Raw genomic sequence first — 13,214 nt, forward strand, 5'->3', positions numbered from 1 at the left:
GAGGCTACAATGCCTGGAATTTCTATGATTCTAGGACACTCACACTGGAGCATGTCGGTCTGAAACACAGACCTCTCTCTCTTTTTTTTAAGTGGAGCTGAATTTTTCCTGGCTGCTCTGCCGGGCAGTGGCCCTTCTCCCAGCATCTGAGCCAGGAGCTGCATTTTTGCATTCCTTTCAACTGAGACAATTGTGATGCAGTGGTTCCCAAGGTAATAGAATGACTGTCTCCCTGGCTGGCTCTAGTTTTGCTTTATTTCTTTTTCTTCCTTTTCTTTTCTTGACAACAGAATGCTTTTTTTTCTTCCACAACAGAAGTGACATCACCCTGTTAATGTTAAAATTCTGGCAGCAATGGAGCCACTAAAATGGAAATAGGAAAAAATATTTTGGCACCAGCCAGGAATGAGAAGTTATAGAGCATTTACTTAGTCGTATATATTTCAAGGAAACAGAGTACTCTGTATTACTGAAATGGCTGTCTCTGTGGTTAAAACTTAATTCTCTGTTTATTTATTTCATTTTATTTGCAAGGCAGAGAGAGACAGATGGAGATCTCCCATCCACTGATTCACTCCCCCAAGTGCACACAGAGCCAGGAGCCAGGAACTCTACCTGGGTCTCCCATGTGAGTGGCAGGGACCCACCCACTTGGGCCATCATCTGCTGTCTTCCCAGGGTGTGCATAAGCAGGAAAGTGGATCAGAAGCTGAGTCAGGACTCCAACCAGGAACTCCAGGGGTGATCCAGTGAGCGATACAGGGGTTTTACAGGATCTACAGTGAGGAACCCGGGCCCCACGTGGCAACTTAACTGCTGTGCCAAATGCCTGCCCCATAAATCTTGCAATTTTCGTGCTGATGATGTTGGTCTTTTCTCTCTCTCTTTGGTCTGTGACTTTGCTGTTCCCCTCTTTAGGGGGGTGGTCTCTTCATCCATCTCTTGCATTTGGTCTTGGTCATGTGACTAGCTTTAGCCTGTGGATTATTATAGGTCATGATGTAAATGGAACCTTTTAAAAGTGCTGATGTATTTCCAAAACCCGGTTCTTTCAGATCCCTGACAGTATCTTGTCCTGCTAGAGAGATGTGTAGGAGGGCCAGGTCATCCAAGCCAAGGCTATCCTAGACCATCCAGCTCCTGTCAGCTGACCAGATATACAAGCAAATCCACTGACAATGACAGAAGCACCCAGCTGACCCAAAGACTTGTCAACAAGCATTGTGGTAGAGCCACCATCTGCAACACCAGCATCCATATGGGTGCCCATTCAAGTCCCAGCTGCTCCACTTCTGATCCAACTCCCTGTTGATGAGCTTGGGAAAAGCAGCGGAAGAAGCTCCTGGCTCCTGGCTTCAGTCTGACCCAACCGTGGCCTTTGTAGACATTTGGAGAGTGAACCAGCATATGGAAGATCTTTGTCTCTCTCTCCCTCCCTCTCTTTCTTCCTCTTTCTCTCTCTCTCAATTCTGCCTTTCAAATAACTTTTTTTTAAAGTCTTTAAAAAAGTAAGGATTGGCATTGTGGTGTACCAGGTTGAGCTGCTACCTGCGACATTGGCATTCCATATGGGTGCTGGTTGGAGTCCCAGCTGCTCCACTTCTGATCCAGCTCCATACTAATACACCTGGGAAAACAAAGGAGGATGGCTGATGTCCTTGATGTTGGAGATCTGGAGGAGGCTCCTGGCTCCTGAATTCAACATGGCCCCGCCCTAGCCATTTGGGGAGTGAACCAGTGGATAGAGGACACCTCTATCTCTGTCTCTCCCTCTCTCTCTCTCTTAAACTCTAACTTTCAAGTACATAAATAAATCTTTTAAAAAATTAGAAAAAAATAAATGTTCAGTTTCCAACAGTTTTGTGGTTATTTGTTACACAGCAATAACTGATTGATACAGTGCATTTGCCAGCATTATTGGTGCCTGGGGGTGACCCATGACTTCTCTTACTGAAGTGGTGAACAAGTGGCTGCTGAATTAACAGCCTGAAGAAAGAGGTTCGCTTGAAATCTCCATTCGAGGCACACTGCCCTTTAGTATTTTCCTAAGCACGGCCAGCACATCCCTGCTTCAGCCTTTGTGCATTTTATTTCTCCTTCCTGGAATGCCCTTCCCTCCTCTCTGCTTATTTGAATCATACGTCATCTCCAAGGACCTACTTAAAATGAGCCTTTCCTTTCTTTTCCTTTTTTAAAAAACAATTATTCATTTTTATTTATTTGAAAGAGCAACACAAACAAACAAGACAGAGATCTTCCATCCACTAGTTCATTCCCCAAGTGCCTGCGACAGTTGGCATTGGGACAGGCCAAAGCCAGGAGCTCCATCTGGGACTCCTATGTGGGTAGCAGGGACTCATTGCTTCTTGAGCTATCACCCGCTACCTGCTAGGTGCATTAGCGGGAGCTAGTTCAGAAGTGGAGGCAGAGGCAGGACTTGACCCCAGGCACTTCATTATGGGCTGTGGGCATCCCAGGCAATGACTTAACCTGCTGCACCATAATGCCTGCCCCACCAGCCTTTTCTGAATGGCCTTCTGTGGCTGCCTCTTGCCTCTCCAGCCTATTAACTCTTAGGGTATTTCCTGCGTGAACCGTGATTTGAATGCCAGACATGTGCTTCCTCCTATGACTACTATTTCTTATCCATAGCTGTTTATTAGTTTCCAAGTGCCCAGAGGGCAGGGCCCTTCTTATGTTTCTGTGAGTCCCCCAAGCCTTGCTTCACATAGTACGTTGAAAAGGGAACTACACAGCCCTTCACTTATTTGTAGGTAGACTGTCATTGGGGACTAACTGTTTGGGGTCATTGCTAATGAATAAAACAGAGAGATGGTTGATAGACTTTATAGAGAGATAAGATAGATTAGGTAAATATATAAGCTAGATTAGATACATGAGATCAATGGATTTGATAGATGACAGATTGATGATTTAGACAGATAGATATGATTGATGCATTTGATAGATACATGATAATAATAGGTGATAGATATAGAATAAATGACAGATTAGGCAAAATAGATGAATTTGACGGATTAGGCAGATGGATAAAGATAAAAGATAGACAGACAGCAGCTGCCAGATCTGAGTTGGTAGAATGTCATCCCACTCTACTATGATTCCCAGATTTCCTGTGAAGATTTTCCTGACCTCCCGTTCTCCCCAAATTCAATATGCTCTCTCCCTCCCTCAAGTGTCTAGGTCTCTTTCCTTGTCCTCTCTTAGGAACCTCACCCAAGCCCCTGGTGTGACGGTCAGATGTGTTCTTCTTTGGGGCTCACCATTACAAACAGCAGCTCCTTGAGATCAGAGCTGACACTTTAACTATGCATAGCTCTCCAGCACCTATAGGGGGCGCTCATAAGGATTTGATTACGGACTGATTCCTCTGTCAGTATTTTAAACGCCCTAATGCAGGCTCTCATGATTGCTCATACAGACAACTGCAGAAATCTCGTAATTGGCCTTCTTGCTTCTACCTTGTCTTCCTCTCTACCTTTCAACCAGTTAGAAATACACAAGTACAGAATTCAGTTTAAAAGGAAAATCCTACCAGGCCGCTCCTACTAAAAACCCTCTCAATGGTTCACTTTCCCTCTGGATTAAAAGCCACACTCTGAAACCTGGCGTGCAAAGCCCGCTAAGGTGTGCCCCGGGCCATCCGCACAGACCTTTCACATCTCCTTTCACAGCAGCCTGGAACGTCTGCACCAACAGCATCTGCACTGCTCTCCATGCTGGGGACCGCTTCTCCCCAGCTGAAGCTCGGCCCCCTTCCCCCCTAGTTGACTTGTCTGGCCCAGCTCCATCCATCCTGACCTTGTCTCCTGCCCACCACTTCCTGCATCACTCTCCGGTCCCCACTGATAGCTGACCCATTGCTCTCTGTATAGCTGATGACATGGAAGCAGCCTGAGAAGGAAGAAAGGGTTGTATATGCACAACCTACCCCAGAACTTGGGAAAAAATTTATGGTGGATGGCTGGCTGGATAGATGGACAGAGGGATGGAGCAGAGATTTACCTGTAACTATGGGCTGAAACAGACCAACTCTGATACAAACTGTCTCAATGTAGGCTCAATCTAGGAAACTAACGTCCTCAAAAAGTTCATCCCTCTCATGGTATTGCCCTTTAGAACTGCAGTAGGATTAACTGGCCCGGGCTCAGTGTGTGCTCCTCCACCAGCCATGGTGCCTAGACCCACACGGGGCAGATGGAGATTCACTTGTACATCTCACCACAGTGATAAGTAGCTGACAGTTACTGAGCACCAACCATGAGCCTGTTATTGGACTGAGTGTTTTTGACGAATATGCTCATTCAACTTCTCACAACAATCTTTTAGGGTACACACTATTTTTTTTTAATTTTTTATTTTTTGACAGGCAGAGTGGACAGAGAGAGAGACAAAGAGAAAGGTCTTCCTTTGCCGTTGGTTCACCCTCCAATGGCGGCCGCGGCCAGTGCACCTTGCTGATCCAAAGCCAGGAGCCAGGTGCTTCTCCTGGTCTCCCTTGCGGGTGCAGGGCCCAAGAACTTGGGTCATCCTCCACTCCACTCCCGGGCCATAGCAGAGAGCTGGCCTGGAAGAGGGGCAACCGGGACAGAATCCAGCGCCCCGACTGGGACTAGAACCCGGTGTGCCGGCACCGCAAGGCGGAGGATTAGCCTGTTGAGCCACGGCGCCGGCTAGGGTACACACTATTAGTATCCCCATTTTAGAGATAAGGGTTAGACAAGGTTAATTAGCTTTCTTTTTTATAAATAGAGGATTTATTTGTTTATTTGAAAGGCAGTGGGAGAGGGGTGCAGAGAAAGATCTTCCATCTGCTGGTTTTTATTCCCCAAATGCCCACAACAGCCAGGGCTGGGCCAGGCGGAAGCCAGGAAACTGGAACTCCATTCAGGTCTTCCACATGGGTGGCAGGGACCCAAGTACTTGAGCCACCATCTGCTGCCTTCCTAGGCTCATCAGCAGAAAGCTGGATCAGAAGCTCAGTGTAGCCGAAGTTGACCTTGGGCACTCCAGTACTGGATACAGGTGTCTCAGGTGGCAGTAACCTGCTGCACCACACTGCCTGCCACGTACTAGCTTCTCTAAGATCGCACAGCTAAGTAAAAATAGAATCAGTGTGTAACCCTGGCCAGCCTGCCCCCTGCCACCATGTCACATCACCCCAGGCCCGTGTTTTCCTGGCACCCCCCTCTCATTTCCTGTGCGAAGCCGGGAGAGGAGGTGAGGGCCAAGAAGAGAAAATTTCTAATTGCTTCTGATATTTTGACTTCACTTAAATGCCTTCATCATTACCAAATAGTCCATCCATATTTACCCAAGATAAGCAATTATCGTATTCTTATCTGTCTATACTTGCTTAACCCTAAAGATCACTTTTTCAGCCCTGAATGTGAGTGAGAAACAAAGACCCGTAATGTAACCAGCTGTGCTCTTTGCAAGACATCTCTGTTTCTCTGCGGGCTGAAAACCACACAATTGCTTCCTCTTTACTCCTGCAGCGAGCACAAGTGTTTGCCACTCAGCTTCTGAGCAGCGTCGGTGACACCACCTGCAAAGCGCTGTTGCGGCCCCATGGCACGCGTTCTGTACGTGGCATCTCTCTTTTTCCTTCTGAGTAAGTGTCATAACCCTGCGTGCTTCTGTCATCGCAGGGACCAGCTATCTGAGGGAACAGGGCAGCTCGGGCTCCCCAGGGACAGCCAGGCCACCCTTTTCTGGTGCTGGCAGTCACTTTTGATGCTAAGGACAGGCCTTGGCTTTCCTAGACAGTTTTCAGTTTCAGGGAGTGGCAATGGTAGGTTGAGTCCCATGCACCTGGTGCCATGGCTTTTTAGGTTTGTCTGCGTTGCCAGAGCTGCCAGTTTGCTTGGCTTTGATTGTATCTCATCTTGCTGGGCTGACCATCCTGAGACAGAGTACAAGACTTAGTTCCCCAGACTGAGAGGAGACCCTAAGTTTTCCCTGATGTGTATGCCTTGGGGATGTGGCTGGGTGGAAGGGTATTCAGGAGAGCACCTGGTAGTTCTAAGCTACACGTAGGAGCTGGCAGACAGCTACCGAAAGGCTGGGGAGAGAGCAGGACTATTCAGTTGGCCCTGCGGAAGGCCACATGCAGAGGCTTCCTGGCCCAGGACCTTTCTCCATGTGAGAACAGAGTGGGAGAAGGGGATCTGCACAGGTAGAATGGAGAACCAGGCAACTGGGAAGAGAATGAAATAGTCTCACGCCAAGGAGAACAGGGAGCAGCAACTTTTTGTGCCCTGGGTTCCTTTAGCATCTGGTGAAGTTTATAGACCTCATCTCAGAATAATTTTTTAAATGCATAGGATTATAGAGGAAATCAGCATTGCCATATGGTTATCAAAATACTTGTTGGCAAATTGTGATGTAGTAGCTTATTTGATTCTTTATGCATTACATGACAAGATCTGGAGATGGATCTGTTAATCAGCAAACTTCAAAGTAGTGATGAGTATGAATAAGAGTTTAATAGATGTGCAATGATTGTAACGTGATAGGAAAATAATCTGTGGTTTGTTATCTGCATTTATAGCAAAAGAAAATACTAAATTCCTATTAGAAAGAAATGAAAATAAGGCTGTAAGGGTTTTTTTCCCCCACCCTAGTTTATAGGATCCTTTAAGTCTATATGTGGACCCCGATTACAAACTCTGCTTTTGAGAGACTGGATGGAGTTAGTGCAGATGCCTGAATGGCCTGGATGATGGAGAAAACCAAACCAAGCTGTAGTCAGTGTGGCCAGGGCTGTGGCTAAAGAATTAGCATGTGGCAAAATAGGGGTTGCTTAGTAAGCATTGGTGGAGTTAGACTGGTAACTCAAGGGATGTATGATTGCGTAAGCTAGGGATCAGCTCTGGGCCTGATGGAAACAGAGACAGCCTGCAGGGGAAGGTGCTAGGACCTCTGGGGGGCAGGGAGGTGATGGTTGTGGTGGCGGTGGTCTTTTCCTGCCAGAAGGTGTAGCAGGTGTTAGTGCACAGGTACACTGGTGCGATCTTTTGGGGGCTGCTGTGTTTCTTTATTTGTCCTGCTCAGTTGTCTGAGAGTGAGTCTCAAGTCTGTGTGCTTTGTGTATTTGGACTGTGTGAGTATATTTGCCTTGTGTATAAGGGAAACCAGGCTTACAGTGTGCATTAAATCAGAGAATTATAAAATCTCTCTCTCTCTCTCTCTCTCTCTGTTTGGTGCAGGCTAGAAGGCCTAGGGGGAGCAAAGTACTAACCAAGATTCAAAAAGGGGAAACTGGAAGCTTTTCCTTAACCTGTTTAAACTATCACCTAAACTGGATTCTGTATTTATGTGCACTAAATTCTGACTCAAAATTAAGCATTCATTTTGTATGGAATCATGGTTTTTATGTGACGGATACATCAATCAGGCAGTAACTTGAAAAGCTTTGGAAGCTTGCTATTTGTCATTACAAATATAGAAGAAAAATGAAGGAAATAAAATGATGATTAACAGAGCAATTACATTGTTTAGAAAATGTATGCGTACTTTGTCCCAATTTATTATTTTTTCCCAGAAAATATAAAGAGTGAATAATCCCTTCAGGATATATGGTACTGGAGGAGGTTGACGTCATGGGTAACCGAGCTCTGGACTTGGCAGTGAGCTTTGCCGGCCTGACCTGTCACGCTCCTGACCAGCTGTCCTACAGATAAAGGCCATTAACGCCGAAGGCTCGGGGAGGAGGGGCTGTTGTTTGTCTGGGACTGAATTCGTGAGTGGGGGGTGGGGGTTGACCCCACTTTATCTTAGAAGGAGGCTCTTAGCCTCCGAGTGTTTAGGGTTTCCCTGTGTGTAAAGAAAGAGAAGTTGATTGGTTATGATGGCTGTTCCTCATGCACGTTTTGTACAAACGAAGTTATTTGAAATTGGTTGGAGTTTTCTATATGAAAAATATTCAAGTATGGGGCATTTATTATGGTGCAACCTAATAGTTTCAAATAATACCAAAATGGTAAGTGTGACGATACCAGTGATTTTTTTTTTTTTTTTTTTTGACAGGCAGAGTGGACAGTGAGAGAGAGAGACAGAGAAAAAGGTCTTCCTTTTGCCGTTGGTTCACCCTCTAATGGCCGCCGCAGTAGGCGCGCTGCGGCCGGCGCACCGCGCTGATCCGAAGGCAGGAGCCAGGTGCTTCTCCTGGTCTCCCATGCAGGTGCAGGGCCCAAGCACTTGGGCCATCCTCCACTGCACTCCCTGGCCACAGCAGAGAGCTGGCCTGGAAGAGGGGCAACCGGGACAGAATCTGGCGCCCCGACTGGGACTAGAACCCGGTATGCTGGCGCCGCAAGGCGGAGGATTAGCCTATTGAGCTGCGGCGCCGGCTTACCAGTGATTTTTTTTTTAATAATGACCCTGTGAGAGCAGGGTGTCTCAGTCTGGGCAGCCCTCAAAAGCAGCAGAAAGGCCGGCGCCGTGGCTCAACAGGCTAATCCTCCGCCTTGCAGCGCCGGCACACCGGGTTCTAGTCCCAGTCGGGGCGCCAGATCCTGTCCCGGTTGCCCCTCTTCCAGGCCAGCTCTCTACTATGGCCCAGGAGTGCAGTGGAGGATGGCCCAAGTGCTTGGGCCCTACACCCGCAAGGGAGACCAGGAGAAGCACCTGGCTCCTGGCTTCGGATCAGTGCAGTGCGCTGGCCACGGCGGCCATTGGAGGGTGAACCAACGGCAAAGGAAGACCTTTCTCTCTGTCTCTCTCTCTCACTGTCCACTCTGCCTGTCAAAAATTAAAAAAAAAAAAAAAAAAAAGCAGAAAGTCATTGCCCACAGCCCTGGAGTCTGGGGCATCCAAGATCAAGGCCTCCCAAGATTCAGTGTCTGGTGGGAGCCCGTTCACAGTTGGTGCCTTCTAGCCATGTCCTCACGGGGTGGAAGGGACCCGCTAGCTTTCTGGATTTGTCCACAGGGCATCAATCCCAGGTATAGCCCTATGACCCAGTCACCTCTGCAAGGTCCAACATCCCGAGGTGTAGGGTCCCAAATACAGCTTTGTGGGGCACACACACGTTCTGACCACACCACAGCACCCCACCATGGGCATTGCTGGCATCACACGTGGGGTCAGTAGGGTCTTCCTCCACTCATCACCTGCTCTGTCTTCACCCACCTCTGCCCTCTGCTGCTGCCGCTGCCGATACACTTGCCAAGGAAATCGTTTCCACCCGCCCCTCACTGCTTGTCTACACACAGCTCCTCTTTCCTGCTGCCATCCAGTCTGCTCTCTCCCTTTCCATGGAACTTCCTGGTTTTCACTTCCTGCAGTCACTTGTCACCCTTCAACCCTACTGCATCTGCTCCATCAAGACCTCTTTGGCAAAGCTCTCCGTGGACAGCCTCATCTTGCAGCTTCAGGACCTGCTCTGTGTGGAGTCCTGAACCTCTTAGCAGCCTTCAGCAGTGCTGCCAAGCCCCTTCCTCCTGGGTTCCCAGTCTCTGGGTCCTGGGTGCTCTCTCACCTCCCTAACTTCTCCAGTGATCTCTGCTTAGCCCCCCCTCACATTCTCTAAGACTTCCCGGTAGTCTACGTGTCTAGCCCTGAACTCTCCCTGGTTACAAACAGGCATTTAGAGGAAGCATCGAGAAACAATGGAAACACCACGGATTTGGCAACTGAAGGTCTAGGCCCAAGTCTGACTCAGCCTCTTCTAAGTGCTGACATTACCAAATATGGGAATATCACAGAGGTTATTTTTCGGAAGGGTTAGGTTATAGCTTTTTCCAAGGGTTGAGTAGACTTTCAATTTTAAACATACACACACATACACTGAAGTCACATTTCTAAATGTTTGCTGGCTGTCCTTCCTGTTTGTAAAATTAAATGCATCGTGCTCTCCCCCACCCTCCAACACAACAGCACAACAGTGGCCCGGCCTGCTACCCTTGTTTCTATTAAGAGTACTGCTATTCTCCCAATCAACCTGACAAAACCTGCATGTCAGCCGTGATTTCTCCCCACCTCCCATCCCTTAGTTTACCCCTGCTACCCCTAAGGATCCAAAACACTGGAAACCCTGTAGCTCTCACTCTGCACCAGCTCCTAAGCTTTAGTCCCTTTCTTCATCCCTATTGTCATCATCGCCTCTCTCCTGGGCCTCTATACTGTTTTGTTTTGTTTGCTGCTTTTTTTTTCAGATTTGTTGCATTTATTTGAAAGGCAGAGTTACAGAGAGAGAAAGAGGTAGAGACAGAGAGAAAGGTCTTCCATCTGCTGGTTCACTCTCCAAATGGCCACAATGGCTGGGGTTGGGTTGATCTGACGCCAGGAGCCAGGAGCTTCTTCCGGGTCTCCCACGTGGATGCAATGGCCCAAACACTTAGGCCATCTCCCAATTCTTTCCTGGGGTCATTAGCAGGGAGCTGGACAGGAAGTGGAGCAGCCAGAACCCAAACCAGTGTCCATATGGGATGTGGGCAATACAGGCAGCAGCTTTGCCAGCTATGCCACAGCACCGGTCCCAAGGTCTACTTTTTTTTTTTTTTTTTTTAAATTTTTGACAGGCAGAGTGGATAGTGAGAGAGAGAGAGAGAGAGAGAAAGGTCTTCCTTTTGCCGTTGGTTCACCCTCCAATGGCCACCGCGGCTGGTGCGCTGCGACCGGTGCACCGCGCTGATCCGATGGCAGGAGCCAGGTGCTTCTCCTGGTCTCCCATGCGGGTTCAGGGCCCAAGCACTTGGGCCATCCTCCACTGCACTCCCTGGCCACAGCAGAGAGCTGGGCTGGAAGAGGGGAAACTGGGACAGGATCGGTGTCCCGACCAGGACTAGAACCCGGTGTGCTGGTGCCGCAAGGTGGAGGATTAGCCTGTTGAGCCACAGCGCCAGCCCAAGGTCTACTTCTAATGCCATCTCTTCTGTAAGCCTTTTCTATTTTCCACCTCCAAAAATGTCACTTTCTTCAAATTCCTGAAAGCACTCTTATTATATCTTTTTCATAGAGAGATGATCACCAGCCTACCTTTAAGATCCAGAAGTCAGGAACTCCCAAACTTATCCTCACATTTTAGTCTCTCAAGCATCAAATACAAAAACTTGTTGAACTGGCAGATAAAGCACTAGAAAATGAAGTGCTAATTTTCACAATAAAATTCTTCAAATGCAGTACCCATCTCTGAAAAGTGATGGAAAATGTTGCAGAAGTGTTGCCCAACCACCAGAAATAACTTTGTTTGTGGAAACATGCCCTGATATAAACAGATTAGCAGTAGCGAAAAAGCAGATTTTTACAAGAACGTTTTTATTGTGCAATGTGACACATAAGAAGATGTTGGTAAAACATAAACACACAGTTTAACAAACAAGTCAAAAGTAAAACCCGTGTGCTCAGCACCCAAGTCCAGAAACAGAACATTGTCTGGCCTATGCCGCTGCTCACTAGGCTAATCCTCCGCCTGTGGCGGCGGCACTCCAGGTTCTAGTCCCGTTTGGGGCACCAGTTCTGTCCTGTTTGCTCCTCTTCCAGTCCAGCTCTCTGCCGTGGCCTGGGAAGGCAGTGGAGGATGGCCCAAGTGCTTGGGCCCTGCACCCACGTGGGAGACCAGGACAAAGCACCTGGCTCCCGGCTTCGGATCGGCACAGTGCGCCAGCCGTAGCGGCCATTTGGGGGGTGAACCAATGGAAGGAAGACCTTTCTCTCTGTCTCTCTCTCTCTCACTATCTAACTCTGCCTGTCCAAAGAAAGAAAGAAAGAAAGGAAGGAAGGAAGAGAACATTGTCAGGACCCTGGGTGCTCCAGGCCACCTGCTGCATGCCAGTCACAATCCCTACCCCCGCCCCCACCCACCACTCTCTTGCCTTTCATGATAACCACTTCCTACCTTTTTCTTTTAATGATTTAACTCCTTCTGCCTGCATCACTAAATGAGCCAGTGTGGTTTTTTGCCGATTTCCAAACTCTGTAAACAGTAGAATCATTCTGTATGCAGGCACAGGATTCAGAAGTGTTTTGTATCTGCATGGAACATAGTCATCCATGGCACTGAAAACAGTCGCAATTAATTAATTCTCATTTCTTTTCAAATTCTTTCTTTCTTTATGTAAAGATTCAAGGGCCGGCATTGTGGCTCAGCAGGGTAAGCTGCTGCTTGTGGTGCAGGCGTCCCATGTCGGAGCACCAGTTTGAGTCCTGGCTTCTTTGCTTCCGATTCAGCTTCCTGTTAAAGCACCTGGGAAGGCAGTGAAAGATGGCCCAAGCACATGGGCCCTTGACCCTCACAGGAAAGGCCAGGATGACGTTCCTGGCTCCTGCCTTCAGCCTGGCCCAGCCCTGGCTGTTGGGACCCTTTGGGGAGTGAACCAGTGGACGGAAGGTCACTCTCTCCCTCTGTTGCTCTTTCAAATCATTAAATAAATAAATCTTGGGCCAGGCTGAGGACGACAGCCCGACGCTCAATCCAGATCCCCCACATCGGTGGCAGGGACCCAAGTACTGGAAGCACCACCTGCTCCCTCCCAGGGTGTGCATTAGCAGGACGTTGGGATCAGGAACAGGGCCAGCACTTGAATCCAGGTGCTCCGATGTGGGATGCAGGCATTCCAAAGGTCAGCCTAACTGCCGTGCCAAACACTCACCCCATTCATTTTCAGTTCGGCAAAATATTCCAGTTCAAGTATTCTACTGTTGATGGTCATATGGGTTATCACATGAACAGGATAGCTATGAATATTCTTTCTCATGTAGTGTGGTGCACAGAGTACACGTTTCTCTAGGACAGCATTGCTGAAAAATCTTTAAAATTACCTATGAGGTATACTTTTTTGGCAAGTAATTAAACTTTTCTAAGGTGGTCTAATGTCCTTTCCTAAATACTTATTACAAAAAGAATGTGATGTTTTAATTGGGATTTATGAGCAAATGAGCATATTTTAAATGATTACTGGAAGTATTGCAGCTTGTTGGTTAGGCATTGATTTGTTTGTCTACCAGTTTTAGATTAAGCATATATATATATGCAATTTTTTTAAGGATTTATTGATTGATTTGAAAGGCTAAGCAACAGAGAGCGATAGAGATATCTCCTATCCATTAGTTCATTACCCTAAATGCCCACAATGGCTAGGACTGGGACAGGCTGAAGCCAGGCGCCAAACACTCCATCCAGGTCTCCCTTGTGGGTGCAGGGGCCTAAGCACTTGGGCCATTTTCTGCTGTCTTCCCAGGTGCATTAG

The 13,214-nt window shown here is 47.8% G+C and overlaps 1 protein-coding gene across 1 annotated transcript in view; it reads left to right on the top strand.

The window, feature by feature from the left end:
• Positions 1-5,592: 5,592 nt before the first annotated feature.
• Positions 5,593-13,214, top strand: part of CD101 (CD101 molecule) — a 33,676-nt gene continuing 26,054 nt past the window's right edge. The window contains 1 exon segment of the mRNA XM_062190126.1: positions 5,593-5,635. Within this exon segment, the coding sequence (XP_062046110.1) occupies positions 5,593-5,635 (43 nt within the window).

This window comes from Lepus europaeus, chromosome 5, assembly GCF_033115175.1.
Source record: "Lepus europaeus isolate LE1 chromosome 5, mLepTim1.pri, whole genome shotgun sequence".
NCBI classification, from domain to species: Eukaryota; Metazoa; Chordata; class Mammalia; order Lagomorpha; family Leporidae; genus Lepus; species Lepus europaeus.